General features: G+C 38.4%; 1 protein-coding gene across 1 annotated transcript; it reads right to left on the reverse strand.

Annotated features, from left to right (window-relative positions):
- Window positions 1-148: 148 nt before the first annotated feature.
- On the reverse strand, window positions 149-7,396 carry LOC121750724 (magnesium-chelatase subunit ChlD, chloroplastic-like). Its single transcript, XM_042145322.1, has 15 exons — window positions 7,072-7,396; window positions 6,587-6,765; window positions 6,059-6,143; window positions 5,663-5,979; window positions 4,346-4,469; window positions 3,955-4,047; window positions 3,383-3,478; window positions 2,415-2,555; window positions 2,052-2,264; window positions 1,728-1,883; window positions 1,455-1,562; window positions 1,136-1,270; window positions 653-808; window positions 450-570; window positions 149-369 (listed from the first exon to the last, which is right to left on the reverse strand). The coding sequence occupies exons 1-15, from the start codon at window positions 7,339-7,341 to the stop codon at window positions 284-286; spliced, it is 2,280 nt and encodes a 759-aa protein (XP_042001256.1). The 5' UTR covers window positions 7,342-7,396; the 3' UTR covers window positions 149-283.
- Window positions 7,397-10,065: the final 2,669 nt, after the last annotated feature.

The raw sequence follows: 10,065 nt of genomic DNA on the forward strand, positions 1-10,065 counted from the left end.
GATTAAGTAAATTCTTTTTCATCACCAAGATTTATCCAGTCATATCTGGCTACTACTATTATTTTTGTCTATCTAGGCTAATTATGAATGCGAAATTGAATAAACAAAACCTTGTGTATTTTTTCTCTAACTACTTGATTTGACAGGGTAACAAAGAATATATTCTACTGTCACCATAAAAAAATTTACAAGTAGTTTTTGCTTGTATAAATTACATTTCTTTACACAAAAATAACATCGAAAGTGGAAAATTGAACAAAATGCTCACCATGTTTCATTTGTTTTATGAGTTTTTCAAAGCTGACAAAGCATCCTTTGTAGTTGCTGAGATTACAGAATCTGAAGCATTAGGGAGGTAGTAGTATTTTCCTGGAAATTTAATACAAAAATGACATTAAAAGAACAGCTTCATTTCAAAGGGTCTAAATGTACTAATTAAAGTTACGTACCTTGCGCTACTCGGGCAATCTCTTTGGCAAAACCAGTCGAAACAAACTTATTCTCTGTGTCAATAACTAGAAGCGACATCCCTGCTTTAAGTATTTTCCCTGCAACCTCAAGAATCTCATCCTGAAAGAAATGAGACGTGTTCATTAAGATCGAGTAGAGCTATTTAGGTTTAGTATGTTCCACCACTCTTCGATGTTTTTACCTTCAATTCTTGAGCAGTGGGTTTAGGCAGATCCGCAGCAGCTTCTAGATCAGTAGATCTTTTTAGTGATATGTTGGCTCTTCCATCTGTTATCGCAACAATCATTATGCGCCCAACATCACCACTCTTCTCTGCGTTCATCCCAACTCTAACAGCCTACGGAAAAGGTTTGGCAAACAGGGATAAGAATACATTATACTAGCTAATTAAGGATTATCTAGCAAATACTCAAGTGTAAATGATATGACATCAGTAATTGCAGTTTCTTCACATCAAGATTAGTATAGTTCGAAAACATGATCTACTCAAATATGAGCCTGTTTATTTGAAGCTTAAGAAAAATTAGAAGCTTCTGTGCACAAGATGTTGGTAATATTTATCCATGCAATGTAAAAGAATTGAAACTTAACAAAATAGCAGGTCCACTGATTGCAGCATATCCAAGAAAAGCTCCAGATCATTAACAGCATCAGATATACATACCGTGGTAAGACCATGGGCAAGAGGGGAGCCCCCGCCACATGGAAGTCTCTCTAGACGTTTCCTTGCCATGGAAATCGACCTGGAAGGAGGCAGCAGAACTTCTGCGGCATCTCCACGGAATGGTATGATGGAGACCTATATACTCAAGCATCAAATAAGAACATGGAAGTAGTCCATTTTCAAGCCCCATTACATAAGCATTGTTAAAATAGTCCATGCAAAAGCACCCCCGGAAGCAATATTGAAGTGAAGTAACAATTGAGTAGATAGAAGCTAATCCCAGAAAATACGGAAAGGAAGAGGATCATTTTAGATGCACCTGATCTCTGCTCGTATAACTCTCGGCTAGTAGTTTAAGTGCTGCACCTTTTGCATTTTGCATTCTGTTTAGTGCCATACTTCCACTTGCATCAACAACAAATATGACCTGCCATAATTAGTAGAATCTCAGTTACTAGTTCTGTTGTAAAAAAGAATGAGAATATCAAGAAGCATGGTTGATATAAGAAACAAAATATTGTTTCCTATAGCATTACAAAGAAGTAGTAAGGACAGAAGTAAGGATCAAAAGATGTAGGTTTTTTTACTCTACCAGGGCTCCTGCTTTTCGAGCCATTCTTTTAGCACGCATGTCTGTTTTTTCGACAAAAACTTTTCTTGTCTTCTGGAGATCCTTCTCTCTCCGCAACTTTTGATAAGGTGCAGCTGCTCTTAGTGTTGCATCAACAGCCAACCTCTTTACAGGACCCTGCTTTTCAGTATAGAACTCTATAAGAATTAATCACACTTCTATGTAGAAGTTTAGAAGAAAAGATACGTAAAAGTGAAATTTAACTAGTAGCTTATTGACCATTTTAATGTCTCAGACCCCAAGTAAAGCTTCCTCAAGGATGAGATGAAAGGAAAGACATCTGACCTTTGGAAGCATAGGCTTAATATAACGACCTCGATCCTCAGAAAAGATAATATTCTTTGCTCTTCCAGCTTTCCCTTTTCGTCTCTGTGCCTGTTGTGCAAAGAATAGAAGTTTCTCGTCCACTAAACCTCCTTCAGCATCAAAGATGAACTCTTCAGGTATTTGGTCCTGTTCCTGCTCGTTCTCTTCATCTTTCTCCTCGTCATTCTCATCCTATTACCAAAGACAAGAGAACATTCAAGATGATTAGCTAGGCCAAGCCTTGGAATTCTCCTCATAATGGAGTTCATTTACTCATCAAATTAGCGACAATGGTTGATTGGAAAACCCAAGCAAATTAATTAAATTAATGAACAGGCAGACCTTTTCATCTTTATCTTCCTCTTCATTTTGCTCTTCTCCAGCATCCTGATTTTGTGGTGGAGGGGGTGGAGGAGGTTGCTGGTTTTGCGGGTCGGGTGGAGTCTCATTAATGCTGGAACGTGGAAGGATAACCAATTCTACCTGCATTAACAGCAATCTCTCATAATTCTCTCCATTAAAGTTTTTTAAAGGTGTCTTGAAAGTTGAAAGGGTTATAACTTATCACTAAACAGTTCTCATGAATAAAAAGCAAAAAGAGAAAAGAAGATGAAGCTCAGAAACCCACATCAATATCTTCATTATTGGTTTCTCAATATCTCGAAAGAAATGATGTTATGGATCAATGACTGGACATGTTTACATTCACTTTTAGATCTTCATTTCTAACATTCAAACTCGATCATATTCCGCTGTCCATCTTTTAAATTTTTTCATGTCACCGAGTGCTTGCAGATTTCAACATAACGGATCTTTCTGGTGTATTTTAGTTTCAAATTAGGGTGTGTTATCTACTAATTTAGGTCATGTTGGGATAATGTTACTAAGTTTTTGCTAATGTTTGGGTATGTATCAGATTGAGGTTCAGGTATCTCTGATTGGCATCATGTTAGAATACCTAATTCAATGCTTTCAAGGTCCTTTAGACATATTTTAGATTCATGGGCAACGGATGCTTGTCATAAAAGGTAGATCCTCTCAGAAACTGTGCTCCTTAAGAACTAACTCAGTCCCAACCCAATCACATAATGATCTAAGTATGATGATAAACAGCCACCATAGGCTTGCCTTTATTGTCAGCGGGAAAAGCCTAACTGGTATAGGATTATGCTAAAAAATTTGTTGCATACATTATAATCAACAGTGATATCTACATCATCACTTTCGACTCTAAGGCATCTCTTAGATAGACATTTCAATAAAATGACATAAAGAAACTTAACGCTATTATGCAAAGTTGTCTTACTTACAGCTTTTTTCAGGTCATCCACATTGACTTTCTCTCGGCCCTCAAGAGCAGCTAGACACCTGGCAACTCGTGCAGCATATAACTCAGCTCTGTGCCCCTGCAATTCAAATATGGACAGAATATGGTATTCATGCATAAACTTCTAAAGTTTTCACTACACTTGCAAATATAAAACCACTCATAAAATAAATAACAAACAGATGCATATCCTTTTAATGAAATGGCTACAGGCAATATCAAATGCCCAAGAAGGTAGCGCATGAGTTTCACCAAGTTGTGTGGATAAGTTTCTGTCTTAGCAGTATGGCACCAGACTTAAAAGACACCATAAAAGTATATGTTGCATGGTAAGTTGTATTAACATAAGACTAACAGATTTTCTCCCTATATGGAATTAAAGAATGTCCTTTGAATCGACCGACCAAGGGAAAGAATAGACAAGAATACATGAAGGTATAATCAAATTAACCAATATAGAATAAAGCTCCATGTCAATGTAACAATGAGTATAAGCTTTCATAATGGTATGAGAGAACTTATTAGGAAAATTAAGAAGAGTTTCAAACCAAAAACCTGGCAACCACCTCGGAGGGCTTCCATGACAAGGTATTTTACTTGATCTCTGCTTATGCTCACATCCTTCAAATACTCCCGTGCCAAAATTATCTGCATAGAAGACAATATCATTAGTCAATAAGACATTAACTATATATAGAGAGAAAGAAGATCAAGTGAGAACGAAGTTTTTATGTTAGAAATGGCAACTGGCAATATCAGAGGTGGGCCCAATAGTGGTGTTTATGTACATATTCTGGTGAATTGAGGTTGATAATGAAGAAGACTTTTGTGGCGTAGTGTCCACAAATGGAATATGCATGTTTTTGGTGGACAGATGAAAATGGAAAGATAGGCTTGTTTTTCGTGGACAGAGGAAGCAAAGGTTATTCTTTTAGACAAAAAGTACCTGTGTCTTTGCCATGTCCATCTCTTCCTCAACCATTTTAATAACTGCACCGCTTTTTTCTTGAAACTCTGTGGCGATTTCAACAGCAGCAACACGATCGTCAAAACTCATAGGAAGATCTGCACTGCAGAAGAGGGTGTTATCAGCATTAGAAATTCAAAACTAGAATATCACAAATGGAATCATTGGATGATAAAAACTTTATACATTGGGAGACGAATAGCATGTCGAGTAGGTTATCTGAAAGCCATAAGTGAAGCATGTAGACAGAATTAGACCATGTGTTTTGCCTCTTAAATCAATAATCCAGGTGTTGATTGTAATATCATATTACCATCAACTTTGTGCTACCTCTTAAGCAAGTTTAGGGTGCCAAAAATGTATTGAGGCATTAGACAGATTTTATGTTCCAATCACACATCAAAATGTGATCTGTTCTTCTCCTGCTTTTTTCATGAAATATGCACAGTAAACCAAAATTTGTGACGATAGAATGTTGGTAGGTTTCAAATGTAGGAACTGGTGCTTATAGAATGTAAGCATGAGTGCATGACATGTGAAGTCTGTGAAGCATTAAACTCCAGTAAAAATATGGTGAGAATGAATTTTACATGAAATAATTAATTGCATAGAGAACAAGAAGAACAATCTTTGTATATCAGAAGTATAATAGTTTAACTGAAGTACAGTCAAGTAGTTGCTCCAGCGAGTAGATAGCAAGTCTGTTTTGTATCATTAATGGTTTTCATCAATCAATTCAATTTACATCAGTTAAAATGAGAAATCGGGATAAGTGCAGAAGCTCATCTTCCACATTAGCACATGCAAAAAACGAATGGAAAAGAGCAGTATCAAGTAGTACACACAAATAAATTTTTGAACACCAAGTATACATTATTGATGAAACTGAATTTATACTGCCAGCAATGAAGCAGCCTTGTTTTCTAAGGTACAGCTCTGTTTTTACAATGTATCATGACATTAAATTCATTTTCTACTAGAATAAAATAGTTGGGAAAATTCTCAGTTTAACTGAAACATGTAAAACATGAACCATGCTACAAACAAAAACAAATACTAGTACTATTATATTGCTGAAATTCACCATTCTATCAAAATGGATAACTGAACAAAAGATATTTTCTAGATGTTATTAATCATGGTTAAGAATTACTCCGTATTTATCAATGTCTAAAAGTAAACTTGATATATTAGACATGTAACAATTTGTTGCTTAAACAATGAGCCCAGTGACCTAATTCAAATACCAGCCTCAATACCGGGGCATTCTATATTCAAACTGATCACTAGTCTTACCTCAAATTTATCGCAATTCGATCCAATAGATGTTCCCTGACAGCTCCCTCTTCAGGATTATAAGTAGCAATGAGAAGAGGTTTGCATGGGTGTCTAAAGCTTATGCCTTCCCTCTCTACAATATTGACCCCCTCTGTCAATACATTGAGAAGCAAATTGCTTATTCCTTCATCTAAAAGATTTATCTCATCAACATACAACACTCCCCTATGAGCCTCTGCAAGAAGCCCTGGCTGGAAAACTGTTGTTCCAGATTTCACAGACTCCACAACATCAACAGATCCTATCAGTCTATCCTCTGTAACACCAAGTGGAATCTGCAAGACAATTGAAATTAACATACCATATATAATAGATAATCCTACTCGAAAAAAATTTTGCTTCTTCAGAAACTACCTGGACAAAAGGTGACTTGACAATTTGGGTCTTTATATTACCAGCAGAATCACGCTCTAACTTATCTGAAAGCCCATCTTCCCACCTTTAAATTAATGAAAAAGGAGATTCCTCATAACGCTTGTCAAACAGTGAAACTAAACCACATTATTATTTTCCAATTTTGGAATAAGACAACAGATACAGAACAACAATTAATTTATCATGTAAGCAGCTGAACCAAATACAACTCAGTTTTGAAATTATTTGATTTGTATTTCATATCAACCACCATTAACCGTTAGCTGAGCCACTCTCACAGGAAGACTGAAGAATCTCGACTCAGTGGTGTGCATAAATAAAATAAAATAAAAATATTAAGAGTTGTCACTCATTTCATACCATAAATTCCCTACTGATTAACAAACCAGATTTTCATTTGAGCAGTCTTTACAGTACAATTAGTCGATTTTCATTTAATTTTTGCACTGCTTAACATCACTCAGATTCCGTAACATATACTAATGTTTCTAAAGTAGTAAACCTTACTCTTCTGGGCATGCTGGGTCAGCATTTGCAAATGATCCAACAACCACCTCAATAGGAGGGAGAATTGCATGCAAACCGCGTGCCATTACAGTTTTTGCGGTTCCCCGCTTTCCAGATATGGCTATTCCTCCAACCTCACGGTCTGTAGCCCCAAGCAGAAGAGCATTCTTGATGGCATCCTGTATAAAGTCGATGTTTCCAATTTTAAAAAGAGTTCACATATAATAAATGTAGCTGATTGGGGCAATGAATAAAGTATAGATTCAGTCCTAACACATAGTTAGCCAATTATTCAAATTTGTAGAGTACAACCATGAAAATCCAGTCATTCAATTTACTGATAGGACTTTAATCTCTGAATTGATTCCATCCCAATCTCATTCTTCGTTTAAAACTGACAGTAAGATGTGTCTAGAAATAGAATTACAATGGTAATGGAGAGCCAATTTTGTCATCACAATAAATCATGGTTCACAATTGAAAACCTGGCCAACGACAGCGGCCAATGGAAAGTACTGTCTGCCGTAGGGATTGGAAGCTTGATCGGCTGTGTCGTCAACTCTGAGAGAGCCATTTTCGGAATCGAGAGTGAAGGTGGCTGCCAAACTCAGCCTCCCCCGCCTACATTTTGAATGCGTGAAATATGTTGGTGGCTTCAAAGAGCGGGACAATGCAAGCAGCGGATTGAATGATTTGGAAGTTAGCAAGGAATTTGATGGCGAAAATGGTGGAAATGGAGCAGAAGAAAACGCCATTAGACTACAATCATAAGAAAAGTAGCTGCTAGTAAGAGTAAGAGATGTTATCCCTTTCCATTTGCAACTCATCTTATCTTTCTAGATTTCTCACTTGTTTTTCATTCAAACTCGCGTTTCAATTCAGCACTTTTAAAAAGTGCTTACTATGTGTCCACCCCAGTTACTGAAATAAATGTTTTTAAAATTGGATAATAGATAAAGTTATTTTGGGTATAATATCTCAATTCACGATTTATCATTTTACACATTTTATAAATCTAGGCGGTAAAGAAAAGTGAAAAATGTAAACAAACAATATTGCCGCCACAATTCGTTTAATTCCTCGAGACAAATAGTATGCCTTTACAAATGTATTTGCGTAGGGTGTGTTTAATTAGGTGATGATCGGTTCAATAGGTTAAGGCCACCCGCAACGCGTCACGCGGGTGGCCCGAGTCACGTTACGGAGGGACGAGACAAGCGCGGGATGTAAGAATATGTATATTCTTATGTGACCTATGTATTTATTGGTTTAAAATTAAAGTTCAAGTTCATGATATTAAAAGTTAAAAGGGATTCTAATATTAAAGACGGCACCGTGATGGATCGGTTTCGATTAAAGAATTAGAATCGGGTGTATTGATAACCCTCCTCTCTTACCTCTAATTATTATATATACATTGATATATAAATTGAACGGGTATATATGTATACAAAATGAAAGTGTATACATATAAACTGATTTATATATGTAAATATGTATGTTGACGTGCATGTACCAAAGTGACATTAATTGTGGCAATTATTTGCACATTAAAATAATGTTTATGGTATATACATGTATTTGGACGTGCATGTGTGTAAAGTGAGGAAGCAGTTGTAATCAGTTTTTCTGATAAACTGATTAGCAATTACTGAACCGACGTATCCAATGTATTATTGACTAAATTGAAAAGGCCCGTCAGTTTTGTTTCTTCACGAAGAGTCATGTTAATGCCTATATAAAGAGATGGTTGTACATGAATTAAAGACACAATTACAGAATATTTTATGCACATAAAAGTCAACGACATACATACTATATATTCAAAGTTGCTCTTATTCCTTATCCATTAAAGGGATCAAATAGAAGGCTTGAGGTCAGGGAGAGGATAAACATCAATAGCAGCTTAAGGGGAAACATCAAATAGTGGATCCAACCCTACATCAAATTAATAAGCATGGACGGAGGTTGGTGATTCTATTCCCACTTTATAGTATAAATGTTATGGTTGAATTAATTCAAATCTAGAATTAGATTTCATTATCGAAATCATTAAAGTTGAGATATGGCTAACACGGGACGCGTTGCAGCGTCCCGGCCCGTCACCAACCCATCCCCAGCACGTCACGCGTTTTGTCCCTCTGAGACGCGGCACGGGACGGCTCGCCACGCGCTCCCGCGACGTGGCGCGCTCCCAGGCCATGCGTGACGCCCACTCGCCGGCCCATGAGTGGGATTCGTCACGCTGACGCAATAAATCATTTTAAAAAAAAATTGAATTAAAATAAAAAAATAAAAAATTGGCAAGCGGTAATGTTACCGTTTTTATAGCCGTTTCCATTTTTTATTATTTTTTATTTTTTTACTCTATGAATACTCCTAATTCATCCTCATTTCACACACAACTACACATCTATTCTTCCCAAATCATCTCCATTTCTTCTCCAATTTTCATCTCAAATCATCTCTCTTTTATTCTTCCCCCAAATTTAATCGATCTCATGGATCCGTATGAGCAAATGCGTCGAATAATGGAAGAATCACTTGAAGAAGATCGACGCCGGGAGGCGGAGGAAGCCGCACCGCCCCAAAGACGCTCCCAAACTTACATCCATCGTAACCGGGAGGAAGCCGCCGCAAGGTTAGTCCGCGACTACTTCTGCGATAACCCGGTGTGGGGAGATACCTACTTCCGTCGCCGTTTCCGCATGCGACAACCGTTATTTCTCCACATCGCAAATACATTGGTTGCCCGGGAAGAGTTCTTCCAAGAAAGGTTCGACGCCGTCGGCCGTCCCAGCCACACGACGCTGCAGAAATGTACTGCAGCAATCCGTCAGCTTGCGATTGGACAAACGGCGGATGTGTTTGACGAATACCTCCACATTGGAGACAACACTGGGAGAATGTGAGTGCTCCAATTCTGCAAAGGCGTCCGGGCAGCCTTCACCGACGAATTTCTCCGGAAGCCAAGCACGACAGATTGCCAGTTCCTGCTCCGCCTTCACGAAGAAGTGCATGGATTCCCCGGGATGCTTGGCAGCGTCGACTGCATGCACTGGCAATGGAATAATTTCCCGGTGGCGTGGAGGGGGTCGTACACGAGCGGCCACAAAGGCACCCACCCCACTGTTATACTCGAGGCCGTTGCCGACTACCGGCTATGGATCTGGCATGCATACTTCGGGGTCCCCGGCTCGAACAACGACATAAACGTGCTCCACCAATCCGACCTCTTCACCGAAGTTTTGGATGGTAAAGCGCTGGCCATCAACTTCACCGCTAACAACCGGCGCTATAAAATGGGGTACTATCTTGCCGACGGCATCTACCCGAAGTGGCCAACCTTCGTGAAGACGTGCGCTAGGCCTGTGAACGCAAAGCAAGAGCTTTTTGCGCAGAAGCAAGAGGCTGCTCGGAAGGATGTGGAGCGGGCGTTCGGGGTTCTCCAAGCGCGCTTCAACATTATCAAAGCTCAG

Source organism: Salvia splendens, chromosome 10, assembly GCF_004379255.2.
Source record: "Salvia splendens isolate huo1 chromosome 10, SspV2, whole genome shotgun sequence".
In the NCBI taxonomy this organism is placed as follows: Eukaryota; Viridiplantae; Streptophyta; class Magnoliopsida; order Lamiales; family Lamiaceae; genus Salvia; species Salvia splendens.

What these genes read in the sequence shown, in the direction of transcription:
- LOC121750724 (XM_042145322.1), bottom strand. Translation starts at nt 7,341, where the DNA reads ATGGCGTTTTCTTCTGCTCCATTTCCACCATTTTCGCCATCAAATTCC. An exon ending in CGAATTGCGATAAATTTGAG is followed by an intron (nt 4,470 to 5,662) that starts GTAAGACTAGTG and finishes CCTCTTCTGCAG; the next exon opens with TGCAGATCTTCCTATGAGTT. An exon ending in TTGCCCATGGTCTTACCACG is followed by an intron (nt 809 to 1,135) that starts GTATGTATATCT and finishes CCTTTTCCGTAG; the next exon opens with GCTGTTAGAGTTGGGATGAA.